This window comes from Coregonus clupeaformis, chromosome 12 (genome assembly GCF_020615455.1).
Source record: "Coregonus clupeaformis isolate EN_2021a chromosome 12, ASM2061545v1, whole genome shotgun sequence".
In the NCBI taxonomy this organism is placed as follows: Eukaryota; Metazoa; Chordata; class Actinopteri; order Salmoniformes; family Salmonidae; genus Coregonus; species Coregonus clupeaformis.
Window position 1 is genome coordinate 25,928,722 of NC_059203.1, and position 17,423 is coordinate 25,946,144.

General features: G+C 45.2%; 1 protein-coding gene across 2 annotated transcripts in view; it reads left to right on the plus strand.

Annotated features, from left to right (window-relative positions):
* Positions 1 to 16,038, plus strand: part of LOC121578126 (retinoblastoma-binding protein 5-like) — a 43,958-nt gene extending 27,920 nt beyond the window's left edge. The window contains exons 10-14 of one of the 2 annotated variants that reach the window (XM_041892240.2): positions 11,789 to 11,906; positions 13,559 to 13,628; positions 13,765 to 14,012; positions 14,098 to 14,298; positions 15,549 to 16,038. In XM_041892240.2, the coding sequence (XP_041748174.1) occupies positions 11,789 to 11,906; positions 13,559 to 13,628; positions 13,765 to 14,012; positions 14,098 to 14,298; positions 15,549 to 15,601 (690 nt within the window). In that variant the 3' untranslated portion in view covers positions 15,602 to 16,038. The remainder of the gene's footprint in view (positions 1 to 11,788; positions 11,907 to 13,558; positions 13,629 to 13,764; positions 14,013 to 14,097; positions 14,299 to 15,548) is intronic. The other variant, XM_041892241.2, reaches the window with a different exon arrangement.
* Positions 16,039 to 17,423: the final 1,385 nt, after the last annotated feature.

Here is a 17,423-nt window from a genome sequence, read left to right on the forward strand (position 1 = left end):
GATGACTCAACACTATACATGTCAGCTACCACAGCGACTGAAATGACTGCAACACTTAACAAACAGTTGCAGTTAGTTTCAGAGTGGGTGGCAAGGAATAAATTACACCTAAATATTTCTAAAACTAAAAGCATTGTATTTGGGTCAAATCATTCACTAAACCCTAAACCTCAACTATAATAAATAATGTGGAAATTGAGCAAGTTGAGGTGACTAAACTGATTGGAGTAACCGTGGATTCTAGACTGTCATGGTCAAAGCATATTGATACAACAGTAGCTAAAATGTGGAGAAGTATGTCCATAATAAAGCGCTGCTCTACCTTCTTAACAGCGCTATCAACAAGGCAGGTCCTACAGGCCCTAGTTTTGTCACACCTGGACTACTGTTCAGTCGTGTGGTCAGGTGCCACAATAAAGGACTTAGGAAAATTGCAATTGGCTCAGAACAGGGCAGCATGGCTGGCCCTTGGATGTACACAGAGAGCTAATATTAATAATATGCATGTCAATCTCTCCAGACTCAAAGTGGAGGAGAGATTGACTTCATCACTACTTGTATTTATGAGAGATATTGACATGTTGAATGAACCGAGCTGTCTGTTTGAACTACTGGCACACAGCTCGGACACCCATGCATACCCCACAAGACATGCCACCAGAGGTCTCTTCACAGTCCCCAAGTCCAGAACAGACTATGGGAGGCGCACAGTACTACATAGAGCCATAACTACATGGAACTCTATTCCACATCAAGTAACTGATGCAAGAAGTAAAATTAGATTTAAAAAACAGATTAAAAACACCTAATGGAACAGCGGGGACTGTGAAGCAACACAAACATAGGCACAGACACATGCATACACACACAAGATAACATACGCACTATACACACACGTACAGTGGGGAAAAAAAGTATTTAGCCAGCCACCAATTGTGCATGTTCTCCCACTTAAAAAGATGAGAGAGGCCTGTAATTTTCATCATAGGTACACGTCAACTATGACAGACAAATTGAGAAAAAAAAAGTAGGATTTTTAATGAATTTATTTGCAAATTATGGTGGAAAATAAGTATTTGGTCACCTACAAACAAGCAAGATTTCTGGCTCTCACAGACCTGTAACTTCTTCTTTAAGAGGCTCCTCTGTCCTCCACTCGTTACCTGTATTAATGGCACCTGTTTGAACTTGTTATCAGTATAAAAGACACCTGTCCACAACCTCAAACAGTCACACTCCAAACTCCACTATGGCCAAGACCAAAGAGCTGTCAAAGGACACCAGAAACACAATTGTAGACCTGCACCAGGCTGGGAAGACTGAATCTGCAATAGGTAAGCAGCTTGATTTGAAGAAATCAACTGTGGGAGCAATTATTAGGAAATGGAAGACATACAAGACCACTGATAATCTCCCTCGATCTGGGGCTCCACGCAAGATCTCACCCCGTGGGGTCAAAATGATCACAAGAACGGACGGTGAGCAAAAATCCCAGAACCACACGGGGGGACGTAGTGAATGACCTGCAGAGAGCTGGGACCAAAGTAACAAAGCCTACCATCAGTAACACACTACGCCGCCAGGGACTCAAATCCTGCAGTGCCAGACGTGTCCCCCTGCTTAAGCCAGTACATGTCCAGGCCCGTCTGAAGTTTGCTAGAGTGCATTTGGATGATCCAGAAGAGGATTGGGAGAATATCATATGGTCAGATGAAACCAAAATAGAACTTTTTGGTAAAAACTCAACTCGTCGTGTTTGGAGGACAAAGAATGCTGAGTTGCATAAAAAGAACACCATACCTACTGTGAAGCATGGGGGTGGAAAAAATCATGCTTTGGGGCTGTTTTTCTGCAAAGGAACCAGGACGACTGATCCGTGTAAAGGAAAGAATGAATGGGGCCATGTATCGTGAGATTTTGATTGAAAACCTCCTTCCATCAGCAAGGGCATTGAAGATGAAACGTGGCTGGGTCTTTCAGCATGACAATGATCCCAAACACACCGCCCGGGCAACGAAGGAGTGGCTTCGTAAGAAGCATTTCAAGGTCCTGGAGTCGCCAAGCCAGTCTCCAGATCTCAACCCCATAGAAAATCTTTGGAGGGAGTTGAAAGTCCGTGTTGCCCAGCGACAGCCCCAAAACATCACTGCTCTAGAGGAGATCTACATGGAGGAATGGGCCAAAATACCAGCAACAGTGTGTGAAAACCTTGTGAAGACTTACAGAAAACGTTTGACCTGTGTCATTGCCAACAAAGGGTATATAACAAAGTATTGAGAAACTTTTGTTATTGACCAAATACTTATTTTCCACCATAATTTGCAAATAAATTCATAAAAAATCCTACAATGTGAATTTCTGGATTATTTTTTCTCATTTTGTCTGTCATAGTTGACGTGTACCTATGATGAAAATTACAGGCCTCTCTCATCTTTTTAAGTGGGAGAACTTGTACAATTGGTGGCTGACTAAATACTTTTTTCCCCCACTGTACACATGGATTTTGTACTGTAGATATGTGGTAGTGGTGGAGTAGGGGCCTGAGGGTACAGTGTGTTGTGAAATCTGTGAATGTATTGTAATGTTTTTAAAATTGTATGAACTGCCTTAATTTTGCTGGACCCCAGGAAGAGTATGGGGATCCATAATAAATACAATTACAAAGGTCAGCCATTTTGGTCAGGGAGTTGGTCAACCACAGTTTGCCAGTGCTGGGATAAGTTATTGTGTAAAATTATGCATTTTAAGAATGTATATGCGCTGCATGTTTGTTAGCTAGCTTGCCAACCAGTTTTGAAGGGATGATTCCATACATTTATCTAATTAACTGCCAATATGCCAACATTCCATTAAAAAAATGCAGTCAATACACAGCCATGCACTGGCTGAAATCAGTTGATGACAAGTACTGATATTGTATCATATAATAGCACTCTTTCCAAGAATAACAAAAATGGAGACAATTATGGTCTTTATGCATGTATTTTAGAGGCTATTTATACAGAAAATGTGTATAAAATCCGTATAAGCTGTATTTATGATTTATGACAATGTTCTATGTTGACAATAATTCTACTACACAATTTCTGATATATCACATGCCTAACTTTTATTTTCCTGCATAAGAAAAATCAGGATTATGCCTCTACTGCCATTCATTCCAAATTGACGGATTTGGATTTCTCCCTGACCAATATGGCTACCATTTTCACCCCACTCTGAAACTTTGAGGGTTTATGACATAGCCCCTCTAGTCATTTAATAGGCTCTCTATGGTCTGTACCAAGGATCATAGGATTTTTTTTTTTTACAGTAGGAATAGATCCTAAAAGGGCCACTTTCATCATGATTTTAAATATTTTTGTTATTTTTTTGTGACCAACTTTTTATTTAGTTTGTCATTTTTTCAGAAGGGGGTTACAGGTACAGGTATAACATTCAAAGTCATATTAGTTCAGATATATTCATACATTCAGTTATAATATTTGCATTTCATACTTTCCTGTACCTGTGGGCTGCCACTCGAAAGAAGAAGAAAAATGCATACAAAGACAAAGAACAGCAACAACAGTTTTGTAATATTCTGTATGCAAGGAAAATAAAGAAGGCTCCCCAACCCCGTCAGTCACCATCCACCAGCCCACATCCTCCCTCCCCACCCGGAAACCATGTCTTCTACCCCGCCTAGCCCCCCTCCACCCACATCTTCATCTTTCCTCAAACCATTACTATCCATGATATCGCCAAGGATACAGATACCACATTTGGACCATTGGGGCGATGTGAAAGGCCATCCTCCAGATCGCAAGGCATAATTGTTAAATATTTGAGTCTGGGCGTGCCATTTCGTTTCCCAGTTGCATAGATTTGTGTGATAAATAATAGGGCCAAAGCGTAGTTTACATTGTTTAAGAGAGAGACCAATGAACACCACATCTTCCAGGGCAATGGGGACCACCATATTTCTCTCTGTTATCAGCCAGGGAGCGGAAGAGTAATATCTAAAACAATTTATAATTGGGTGAAATGCCCTCTCTGTAAATGTATTAATTTAGTCCGGGATCTCTTACCTTTCCATATACATTTTGAAAACGCTCTGTGCATTTTATCCCAATAACCGGAAGGGGGAGACTCAATTTCACAATAGAAATTCTGCCGGTGAGAGCGACTGAAATGTTAGTCCATCTACTGAGGTCTGATTTAATTGATTTGAGCGTTCTGTTGAAGTTTTTGGCAATTGTTTTATCTAAAGAAGGAAATATACTGTATCTATTCCTAAATATTTAAAACGACAAATAATTGGGATTCCATAATTAGAGATTGGGTCCTCTGTCGGGTTCTTGAGGGGGGAGTAAGGAAGATTTGGTTAGATTTATTTTAGAACTTGAGATGGAGCTGAATTTGTCTATGATCTTCAAAGCGCTTGGGAGAGATTGAGATACATTATCTAGATAAAGTAAGATATCGCCGGCGTATAATGAGATGACGTAATCCGTAGGATTGAGAGATATTGGTGTAATTTCTTTCGATTGTCGAACTGCCTGGGCCAGGGGCTCCATAGAAAATAAAAATAGCAGAGGTGAGATGGGATCACCTTGCCTGCTACTTCTAGTTATTCTGAACAGAGCAGGTATTGCCTGTTATTACTATGGCTGAGGGATTGGCATATAGAATTGTTGTCATATTCAATGGTTGCAATATCCGCTAATTGATCATTACTGCAAAGCTTGGTAGCCAGTAGACGACTGGGTCGATTACCATGGAAGTAATGGTTAAGTCTAACTCAATGGATGGCAAATTCTGATCTCTGTCTTATAAAAGGAAATGGTTTGTGATACCAATGTAAAAAGCATGTTAAAGGTAGACTCAGCGAAATGACGTTACCACGAGCAGCACCGCAGATATTGAGATGAGTGAGATTCAAGACTTCGCTCTAACACAGTCACATATGTTCTAGCAGTGTCTGAATCCTGGCTTAGGAAGGCCACCAAAAATTCTGAAATTTCCATCCCCAACTATAACATTTTCCGTCTAGATAGAACTGCCAAAGGGGGTGGAGTTGCAATCTACTGTAGAGATAGCCTGCAGAGCTCTATCATACTATCCAGGTCTGTGCCCAAACAGTTTGAGCTTCTACTTCTAAAAATCCACCTTTCCAGAAATAAATCTCTCACTGTTGCCGCTTGCTACAGACCCCCCTCAGCCCCCAGCTGTGCCCTGGACACCATATGTGAATTGATTGCCCCCCATCTATCCTCAGAGTTCGTACTGCTTGGTGACCTAAATTGGGATATGCTTAACACCCCAGCCATCCTACAATCTAAACTAGATGCCCTCAATCTCACACAAATTATCAACGAACCTACCAGGTACAACCCTAAATCCGTAAACATGGGTACCCTCATAGATATCATCCTGACTAACTTACCCTCTAAATACACCTCCGCTGTCTTCAACCAGGATCTCAGCGATCACTGCCTTATTGCCTGCGTCCGTAACGGGTCCGCGGTCAAACGACCACCCCTCATCACTGTCAAACGCTCCCAAAAACACTTCAGCGAGCAGGCCTTCCTAATTGACCTGGCCCAGGTATCCTGGATGGATATAGATCTCATTCCGTCAGTAGAGGATGCCTGGTTGTTCTTTAAAAGTAATTTCCTCTCAATCTTAAATAAACATGCCCCATTCAAAAAATACAGAACTAAGAACAGATATAGCCCCTGGTTCTCCTCAGACTTGACTGCCCTTGACCAGCACAAAAACATCCTGTGGCGTACTGCATTAGCATCAAATAGCCCCCGCGATATGCAACTTTTCAGGGAAGTTAGGAACCAATATACACAAGCAGTTAGGAAAGCAAAGGCTAACTTTTTCAAACAGAAATTTGCATCCTGTAGCACTAACTCCAAAAAGTTTTGGGACACTGTAAAGTCCATGGAAAATAAGAGCACTTCCTCCCAGCTGCCCACTGCACTGAGGCTAGGAAACACTATCACCACCGATAAATCTACAATAATCGAGAATTTCAACAAGCATTTTGCTACGGCTGGCCATGCTTTCCACCTGGCTACCACTACCCCGGCCACCAGCTCTGCACCCTCCGCTGCAACTTGCCCATGCCCCCCGCTTCTCCTTCACACAAATCCAGACAGCTGATGTTCTAAAAGAGCTGCCAAATCTGGACCCCTACAAATCATCTGGGCTAGACAATCTGGACCCTTTCTTTCTAAAACTAGCCGCCGAAATTGTCGCAACCCCTATTACTAGCCTGTTCAACCTCTCTTTCGTAACGTCTGAGATCCCCAGAGATTGGAAAGCTGCCGCGGTCATCCCCCTCTTCAAAGGGGTGACACTCTAGATCCAAACTGTTACAGACCCATATCCATCCTGCCCTGCCTTTCAAAAGTTTTTGAAAGCCAAGTCAACAAACAGATCACCCGACCATTTCGAATCCCACCGTACCTTCTCCGCTATGCAATCCGGTTTCGAGCTGGTCATGGGTGCACTTCAGCCACGCTCAAGGTCCTAAACGATATTATAACCGCGATCGATAATAGACAGTACTGTGCAGCCGTTTTCATTGACCTGGCCAAGGCTTTCGACTCTGTCAACCACCGCATTCTTATTGGCAGACTAAATAGCCTTGGTTTCTCAAATGACTGCCTCGCCTGGTTCACCAACTACTTCTCAGATAGAGTTCAATGTGTCAAATCAGAGGGCCTGTTGTCTGGACCTATGGCAGTCTCTATGGGGGTGCCACAGGGTTCAATTCTTGGGCCGACTCTTTTCTCTGTGTATATCAATGACGTCGCTCTTGCTGCTGGTGACTCTCAGATCCACCTCTACGCAGACGACACCATTTTGTATACATCTGGCCCTTCATTGGACACTGTGTTAACAAACCTCCAAACGAGCTTCAATTCCATACAACACTCCTTCAGTAGCCTCCAACTGCTCTTAAACACTAGTAAAACTAAATGCATGCTCTTCAACCGAACGCTGCTTGCACCCGCCCACCCGACTAGAATCACTACTCTCGACGGGTCTGACCTAGAGTATGTGGACAACTACAAATATCTAGGTGTCTGGTTAGACTGTAAACTCTCCTTCCAAATTCACATTAAGAATCTCCAATCCAAAGTTAAATCTAGAATCGGTTTCCTATTTCGCAACAAAGCCTCCTTCACTCATGCTGCCAAACATGCCCTCGTAAAACTGACTATCCTACCGATCCTTGACTTCGGCGATGTCATTTACAAAATAGCCTCCAACACTCTACTCAGCAAATTGGATGTAGTCTATCACAGTGCCATCCGTTTTGTCTCCAAAGCCCCATATAATACCCACCACTGTGACCTGTACGCTCTTGTTGGCTGGTCCTCACTACATATTCGTCGCCAAACCCACTGGCTCCAGGCCATCTATAAATCACTGCTAGGCAAATCCCCGCCTTATCTTAGCTCATTGGTCACCATAGCAACACCCACCCGTAGTCTGCGCTCCAGCGGGTATATCTCACTGGTCATCCCCAAAGCCAACACCTCCTTTGGCCGCAATTCCTTCCAGTTTTCTGCTGCCAATGACTGGAACAAATTGCAAAAATCTCTGAAGCTGGAGACACTTATCTCCCTCACTAACTTTAAGCATCAGTTGTCAGAGCACCTTACCGATCACTGCACCTGTACACAGCCCATCTGAAATTAGCCCGCCCAACTACCTCATCCCTATATTGTTATTTATTTTGCTCATTTGTACCCCAGTATCTCTATTTGCACATCATCTCTTGCACATCTATCATTCCAGTGTTAATACTAATTGTAATGATTTTGCACTATAGCCTATTTTATTGCCTTACCTCCATAACTTGCTAAATTTGCACACACTGTATATATATTGTGATGTCACGAGAGGCTGTGTCCTGGAGGGACGTTACATCCCCCTGAGATGGCTGCAACCCCAGACAGCTATGGCTCCATCTGCTGGTATGGTCGGGAACTCCACCCCTCTATGGCCAATCTTCCCACGCAGCTGAAACAAATCAGGAGCTGATGAGCTGAAGGTTTGGAAGGGAAGAGACACACTGAGGGAGTGTGTGGGGGGAAGGGAAGAGACACAGTCTCCAACCTGGGCTCTCTGGAGGACAAGAGTGCTGCACGTCCACTTCCATGAGGAATATAAGGATTTGGAGATACTTACCTTTGGGAAATACTCACCTTTGGATATATGCACCTGTGGAAATACGTGAGAGACATTTGGAAGGACGTTTTGCTGGGTTGGCCACTAGCTGCAACGTGGAATACAGTAAGACTGGGGAAAAGTTATTTGAGCGAGGGAGAGTTATGATTTTGGATGTGGAAGAGACATCCCTGAACTGTTAACCCTTAAAGAGCCACCAGAGAACAGAATTGTGTTATACTTTCGTTAGTTTCCCAAGACCTTTAATAAAATCCTTGTTTTGGTTGAACCTGGTCTCCTTGCACTACTTGAGCAATCCCGCTGAAAGCTGTGTAGCCTCTCGTGACATCACAGATGGTGGAGAATACGGGCACGCTCAAGCGTTAATAGTGCATGTCAGAGGAGGATACCGAAGGTTTGATCACCCGGTTTTCCAAGTTGGCCGTAGGCTCCCCGCCCGACTGAAATGGAGGACATATTGAAAGCCCTTGTTGCTGGCCAGCACGCCCAGATGCAAGCAAACGTGGCTCTCTTGGAGGAGCAAAAGAAAGCCAACCTTCTGAAGGCAGAGGAATTGCAGTTGCAGAGACAGAGGGTTGTCCAAAATACCCGCCCAATAAAGGCAAGTGACTTTATATCTAAGATGGGAGCTACCGATGACATTGAGGCATACCTGCATGCATTTGAGGCCACGGCCACTAGGGAAGCCTGGCCCAAGCAACAGTGGGTTGGTCTGTTAGCCCCCTTTCTAACCGGGGAATCGCTGAATGCTGTCCGGGACCTGGGCCCTGACCAGGTTACTGACTATGATGCCCTGAAGTCTGAGATCCTCAGCAGATATGGACTCACAAAGTTTGGTATGGCCCAGCGCTTTCACAGCTGGACCTTCCAACCAGACCAACCTCCTCGGGCGCAGATGCATGAACTTGTCCGAATCGCAAGGAAATGGCTGGATCCGCAGAGGAATACAGCAGCGGCGGTGGTGGAGGCCGTTGTGGTGGATCGGTTACCTACGCGCCCTGCCTTATGAGGCAAAACGGTTCATCAGTCAACAGGCCTTGACCACGGCTGATCTGACCGTGGAAGCTGTGGAAAAGTACCAGGCCACAGCGGAGATGCTGAATGCTTCCCGAAAAGACCCCAGGAGTGCGGCCCCACCACAAATGGGAAGAACCCGTCCAAAGGACCCCCAAGGTCTCGAACCCAGCCACGTCAGGACTTATCCCGGCTCCAGGGGGAGCCAGAAACCAGGCGGGTCCAAGAAGAGTACACCAGGAGGGGAAACTCGACAGTGTTACCGGTGTGGGGAGATGGGACATATCTCCTGGCAGTGTGGGAAACCAGCCGATGAACCTATGCCCACTGCGGAGTCCTCCAGCTCAGCACCCACACACCGTTTTGCCTCGCTCTTGGGAGTCGTGAGATGGCGGCCCAGATCGACCCCCCACCTGCCCGGTAACTGTGAATCACCATGATGTGGAGGCCTTACTGGATTCTGGTAGCCGGGCCACCCTGGTGCGTAAGGATTTGGTGGGCCCAACGTGTCTGACCCCGGGAAAGTCCTCCCAGTTTCCTGTGTCCATGGGGACACCAGAGAATACCCCATTACTGAACTTACAATGACCAGCACACGGGGAACCATACACACGACGGCGGGGGTGGTTGATTCCCTCCCCGTCCCTGTCCTAATTGGGACGAGACTGCCCAGCCTTTTACCCACTCTGGAGAGAGTCTCAGGAGAGGATAACCCGAGTACCTCGGAAACGGAGAGGCAAGACTCATCCTGGGAAGGCTCCGGTGCAATCCTCCGAATTACTCACTCCCGCCCGGGCTCTGATAGGGATGGCAGGTGCCCAGACCGACACAGAGACGGAGCTACAGAATCTGGACAAAGAACTGTCTGGTCTGAAGGGGACCGCTGAGAGGTATCGTTTGTTAAAGCAACAGTTAGACATGAAGACAGAAGAGTTAGATATCCTCCAGGCTAAACTCCAACAGAGCTCCTTCCCTAAGCAACAGGAGGAGCTGGAGAGGCTGCGCAGGACCATCAAGGAGTGTGAGGAGACCCTGCGCAGTAGTAAGGAGGTCCAGAAGAAGGCAGAGGAGAAGTACAAGGTGTTGGAGAACAAGATGAAGAATGCGGAGGCAGAGAGAGAGAAGGAACTGAAAGCTGCTCAACAGAAGCTAAACTCTGCTAAAACCAAGGCTGATGCGTTCAGTAAGAAACTCAAGGAGAGACAACAGGAGGCTGAGTCCCTGGTCCTAGAGTTGGAGGAGTTGAAGAGAGAGCCGTCTGGCAAGCACCACGGCAATGCGGACGCCCTCTCCCGGCGTGATGCCTTCTTCGCTGCCTTTACCCCGACGAGGACGTCGGTCCCGAGGAGGGGGATGTGTGATGTCACGAGAGGCTGTGTCCTGGAGGGACGTTACATCCCCCTGAGATGGCTGCAACCCCAGACAGCTATGGCTCCATCTGCTGGTATGGTCGGGAACTCCACCCCTCTATGGCCAATCTTCCCACGCAGCTGAAACAAATCAGGAGCTGATGAGCTGAAGGTTTGGAAGGGAAGAGACACACTGAGGGAGTGTGTGGGGGGAAGGGAAGAGACACAGTCTCCAACCTGGGCTCTCTGGAGGACAAGAGTGCTGCACGTCCACTTCCATGAGGAATATAAGGATTTGGAGATACTTACCTTTGGGAAATACTCACCTTTGGATATATGCACCTGTGGAAATACGTGAGAGACATTTGGAAGGACGTTTTGCTGGGTTGGCCACTAGCTGCAACGTGGAATACAGTAAGACTGGGGAAAAGTTATTTGAGCGAGGGAGAGTTATGATTTTGGATGTGGAAGAGACATCCCTGAACTGTTAACCCTTAAAGAGCCACCAGAGAACAGAATTGTGTTATACTTTCGTTAGTTTCCCAAGACCTTTAATAAAATCCTTGTTTTGGTTGAACCTGGTCTCCTTGCACTACTTGAGCAATCCCGCTGAAAGCTGTGTAGCCTCTCGTGACATCACAATATGTATTTCTGTTGTATTTTTGACTTTGTTTTGTTTTACCCCATATGTAACTCTGTGTTGTTGTTTTTATCGCACTGCTTTGCTTTATCTTGGCCAGGTCGCAGTTGTAAATGAGAACTTGTTCTCAACTGGTTTACCTGGTTAAATAAAGGTGAAATAAAAAAAATAAAAAAATACAGTGTCTGCACACGTGCACGGGTTTGCTTCACGCTGTTCACAGCGTGGTAGCCAGTGCACCAAAACAGCTGAGAAGTTGAGCCTTGCGCTTCAACGCTCTTAGTTTTTGCGGAAATTGACCCACTATGCTGTTTACTTTCTGCATCTACGTCATATTGCTGAGTCTATCTTTAAACATCCTTCCTCCCATTGAAGATTTTATGTGAGAATTGCCAGAACAGTCTGGAATACCAAAAATGCTGGCGTGGAATCGCCCTTGAAGCAATGTTAAAAGAGGAATAATTTAGGAGTCCACAAGATTCCAGAATCATGAACCAAAACTATGTATACTGATGAGGATGGATGTTATGGTTGTGGATCTAATGGAATGGGTTGGTTAATTCATTCCATGCTGTGATTTTGTGTTCAGGAAAACTGGAGTGCGTTCGCCCCAGACTTTAAGGAGCTGGATGAGAACGTGGAGTATGAGGAGAGAGAGTCTGAGTTTGATATAGAAGATGAGGATAAAAGTGAACCTGAACAGACAGGTACACACACACACACACACACAAACGTGTGCATAAATGGAGAGACATTGCTACTTGTCAGGGACTTACAGTGGCTTGCGAAAGTATTCACCCCCCTTGGCATTTTTCCTATTTTGTTGCCTTACAACCTGGAATTAAAATAGATTTTTGGGGGTTTGTATCATTTGATTTACACAACATGCCTACCACTTTGAAGATGCAAAATATTTTTTATTGTGAAACAAACAAGAAATAAGACAAAAAAAAACAGAAAACTTGAGTGTGCATAACTATTTTGCAGCAATTACAGCTGCCAGTCTCTTGGGTATGTCTCTATAAGCTTGGCACATCTAGCCACTGGGATTTTTGCCCATTCTTCAAGGCAAAACTGCTCCAGCTCCTTCAAGTTGGATGGGTTCCGCTGGTGTACAGCAATCTTTAAGTCATACCACAGATTCTCAATTGGATTGAGGTCTGGGCTTTGACTAGGCCATTCCAAGACATTTAAATGTTTCCACTTAAACCACTCGAGTGTTGCTTTAGCAGTATGCTTAGGGTCATTGTCCTGCTGGAAGGTGAACCTCCGTCCCAGTCTCAAATCTCTGGAAGACTGAAGCAGGTTTCCCTCAAGAAAGGCCCTGTATTTAGCGCTATCCATCATTCCTTCAATTCTGACCAGTTTCCCAGTCCCTGCCGATGAAAAACATCCCCACAGCATGATGCTGCCACCACCATGCTTCACTGTGGGGATGGTGTTCTCGGGGTGATGAGAGGTGTTGGGTTTGCGCCAGACATAGCGTTTTCCTTGATGGCCAAAAAGCTCAATTTGAGTCTCATCTGACCAGAGTACCTTCTTCCATATGTTTGGGGAGTCTCCCACATGGCTTTTGGCGAACACCAAACGTGTTTGCTTATTTTTTTCTTTAAGCAATGGCTTTTTTCTGGCCACTCTTCCGTAAAGCCCAGCTCTGTGGAGTGGTCCTATGGACAGCTTTGCAGTTCCTTCTGGGTTATCTTTGGTTTCTTTGTTGCCTCTCTGATTAATGCCCTCCTTGCCTGATCCGTGAGTTTTGGTGGGCGGCCCTCTCTTGGCAGGTTTGTTGTGGTGCCATATTCTTTCAATTTTTTAATAATGGATTTAATGGTGCTCCGTGGGATGTTCAAAGTTTCAGATATTTTTTTATAACCCAAACCTGATCTGTACTTCTCCACAACTTTGTCCCTGATCTGTTTGGAGAGCTCCTTGGTCTTGATGGTGCCGCTTGCTTGGTGGTGCCCCTTGCTTAGTAGTGTTGCAGACTCTGGGGCTTTTCAGAACAGGTGTATATATATACTGAGATCATGTGACACTTAGATTGCACACAGGTGGACTTTATTTAACTAATTATGTTACTCCTGAAGGTAATTGGTTGCACCAGATCTTATTTAGGGGCTTCATAGCAAAGGGGGTGAATACATATGCACGCACCATTTTCTGTTATTTATTTATTGAAACAAGTAATTTTTTCATTTCACTTCACCAATGTGGACTATTTTGTGTATGTCCATTACATGAAATCCAAATATATATCAATTTAAATTACAGGTTGTAATGGAACAAAATAGGAAAAACGCCAAGGGGGATGAATGCTTTTACAAGGCACTGTATTTGTGTGTTCATGTGTGTGTCCCAGGTGTGGATGCTGCGGAGGATGAGGAGGTGGATGTGACCTCTGTTGACCCCATTGTGGCTTTTTGCAGCAGGTGAGTGTGTGTGTGATGATGATGAAGGTAGACAGGTGTTGTGATAGTGAGACGTTTATAGGCAAGGCAATTGAATAGAAATGTAATTGCAATACAATACTAATGTTGATTGTGCCCCCTCACCCCCTCGTGTTAGTGATGAGGAGCTGGAAGACTTCAAGGCCTTGCTCTACCTGCCCATCGCTCCAGAGGTAGAGGACCCTGAGGAGAATCCATTTGGTCCCCCTCCGGATGCAGCTGTCCAGACCGCCCCCGCAGAAGATGGTTCTTCCCACACAGGGGGCGGGGACAAGAAGCAGCGCCAGCCATCCTCAGAAGGAGCTCCGCCCAAAAAGAAGGGCCGTACCACCACCATCATCGAACTACAGGGGGTGCCCAGTGATGGTGAGAGTCAAAAGAACACACACACAACAATTTTTAACCATTGATTGGATACCTATTTGACTTGTGTATTCTCCCCCTATCCCAGAGGTGCACCCCTTACTGGGGGTGAAGGGAGACAGCAAGTCCAAGAAGAAGACAGCAGGACGGCCGAAAGGCTCCAAAGGTAAAGAGAAAGACTTCCCCTTCAGGCCCAAACCCTACAGGGGGGACAGGGTCTACCCTGACGGAGTGGAAGTGGGAGGAGTAGGGATGAAAGGCAGAGCGGAGGGGGGCCTTACTGCTGCAGGTAAGGATGTGATATGATGCCACCACGGGGAGCTATGCTGATCCTGCTAGCTAAAATACTTCAGCAGCCCTCTGCTCCCGCGGCCCGGCTCGGCCGACCCCACAAACAGACACTGACCCTTTAACTGAGCCGCCCAAACTGCCCCCTATCCCCAGGCCCCCAACCCCCAACCCCCCACCCTACAACCCACCCCCCTTAACTCTGCTGATTAGGAACTGATTCTGGGACAGATTTGAAATGTGGTGGTGGGACTAATCCAAACAAAATCAAGAAAGATTCTCCCCACTGTGAGGAGATGGGTTAGTTTTGATTCTGGCTTCCTGGTTGTTGGTTTGGTTTGGTTTCCAATATGGCCACCGGTTGGCCGACTGGCCTGGGGCTAGCTGGCTCTATACTGACCTGACCTGAACTGCGGCTGGTTTGTCTACTTCCTGCTTGCCCTTTGACCCTCCTGCTCCACTCCGCTCCGGCCTCGCTCTTCCCTGGGCTTGTGTGTCTGTAGGTGTGTGTTGGTGGGTGGGTATATCCAGGTTTGTGTCTATGTTGGATGTGTGTGTGTGTTTGGGTGTTTGTACGTTTTGTATATTTGTGGAATCAAGAATCAAGTTTTCTGCTCTAAGATAAGGGATGTTTGCCAAGCTTTTTTTAACAACTGGCAAATCATCCTGCTGGACCACAATGCAAGACACTGAGAGTTGAGCAAAACTGAGCTGTCTTAGGCTGTGTTCAAAGTTCTTCTCATTTTTTGTTTGTAAAAAACAACTCATGCATTGGTGTCCCTCGGGCCCATGACACCGGGCTATGCAATGTAATTGAGTCAAATTGCATCAGTGATTCAAAAGGAGACATTGACAAATGTTTGCTATTGAAATAAATAAGTGAAACCTTGCAAGCAAGCAGTGAGGGAATTTATTCTTTTGAATCACATTTTATTTTCCAATACACCTCCAAAAGCATCTCTTTTCAAGTTGCATTATTGAAAAATCGTTATGGTAAGAGATGATATACCTGAAATGCCTCTGCTTTGAATTCTGTGTTTAGTTAATGTTGACCATACTGTCTGCTCTGGGAAAAGTATGAAATTGATACACTATAATTTCTGTACCTGGGAAGAAGGTAAGACGGACAAAATGTAGTGTTCAAGACAAGGACATCATTCCTGAGCGTTTCTCCTCAGTAGATAAGGAGTATGTTCGTTGTGAGACCTTTTCTATGTATTATATGTGATATTATTGGTGTCTTTCCTACAGGGAGCCTGGTTTCACAGTCCTACAAACAGCATGATATTGTGGGTCTGGACTGAGCCAGCATCTTCATCATCACCCCCTGTGGTTCTGGAGGGGGAAGGACAGGCACCTGAACTGTTTTTACGCTCTCCTAAACTCAAAAGACAATTTTTGTGACATCACTCAACTCTCATTATGACATCACATCGCTCAGGCTGTTGACTGTGGGGTTTCGTAAATCCACCGGCTGTCTCGCTTTCTGTGTTGCCATGGTACTTGGATTATCTCCATTCTATCAAAGACTGCTGTATGAGACCTGATGATGTCACAGGTTTGGATGAGAGTTCTGACTGGTAACTCTATGCCCCTGCAACATGGCAGATTCACACTTTCTCTTTTTGCAGTTTTTGGTAAGAGTAACAGAAATGGACCAAGAGAAGGGCAGCAGGTAGCCTAGTGGTTAAGAGCTTTGGGCCAGTAACCGAAAGGTCGCTGGTTTGAATCCCCGAGCAGACTAGGTGAAAAATCTGTCGATGTGCCGTTGAGCAAGGTACTTAACCCTAATTGCTCCTTTAAGTCGCTCTGTCACTCACTGCACAGTAGGGTTGAATAGCGGGTTTCCTGCGAAAACCCACTCCCTTTTCCTGGGATATATAACTGAGAAACCGGTAAATTATATATCTTTTTTTCTTGTGACAGGTAGGCCTACATTTGCTGTAGCATGCATAGGCTATACTACAGTATGATAATATAAGGACTGAATGCGCGTCTAATTTACACATCTCCATCTGGCTTTCGGGGTCACCTTACTTTTTAATTGTAAAGCTAGATATTGTGTTATATTTACAGCTGCAGAATTTTAAAACAGCCTTTCACTCGCATATCATTGCTTTAAATCAGTGCGTACTTGAGCACTGTCTTTCTCTCTCTCTCCATCAATTCCATTCAAATTGCATCCAAAATAGATAATCCTGTTCAAGATTGATACCTGTCAAAAGTTGGGACACACCTACTCATTCAAGGGTTTTTCTTTGTTTGTACTATTTTTTACATTGTAGCATAATAGTGAAGACATCAAAACTATGAAATAACACAAATATCATGTAGTAACAACAAAGTGTTAAACAAATCAAAATATATTTTAGATTCTTCAAAGTAGCCACCTTTTGCCTTGATGACAGCTTTGCACACTCTTGGTATTCTCTCAACCAGCTTCATAAAGGAATGCTTTTCCAACAGTCTTGAAGGAGTTCCCACATATGCTGAGCACTTGTTGGCTGCTTTTCCTCCACTCTGTGGTCCAACTCATCCCAAACCATCTCAGTTGGGTTGAGGTCGGGTGATTGTGGAGGCCAGGTCATCTGATGCAGCACTCTATCACTATCCTTGGTCAAATAGCCCTTACACAACCTGGAGGTGTGTTTTGGGTCATTGTCCTGTTGAAAAACCAATGATAGTCCCACTAAGCGCAAACCAGATGGGATGGTGTATCGCTGCAGAATGCTGTGGTAGCCATGCTGGTTGAATGTGCCTTGAATTCTAAAGAAATCACCGACAGTGTCACCAGCAGAGCACCATCACACCACCTCCTCCATGCTTCACGGTGGTAACCACACATGTGGAGATAATCCGTTCACCTACTCTGCGTCTCACAAAGACACGGCGGTTGGAACCAATAATCTCAAATTTGGACTCATCAGACCAAAGGACAGATTTCCACCGGTCTAATGTCCATTGCTCGTGTTTCTTGGCCCAAGCAAGTCTCTTTTCTTATTGGTGTCCTTTAGTAGTGGTTTGTTTGCAGCAATTCGACCATGAAGGCCTGATTCACACAGTCTCCTCTGAACAGTTAATGTTGAGATATGTCTGTTACTTGAACTCTGTGAAGCATTTATTTTG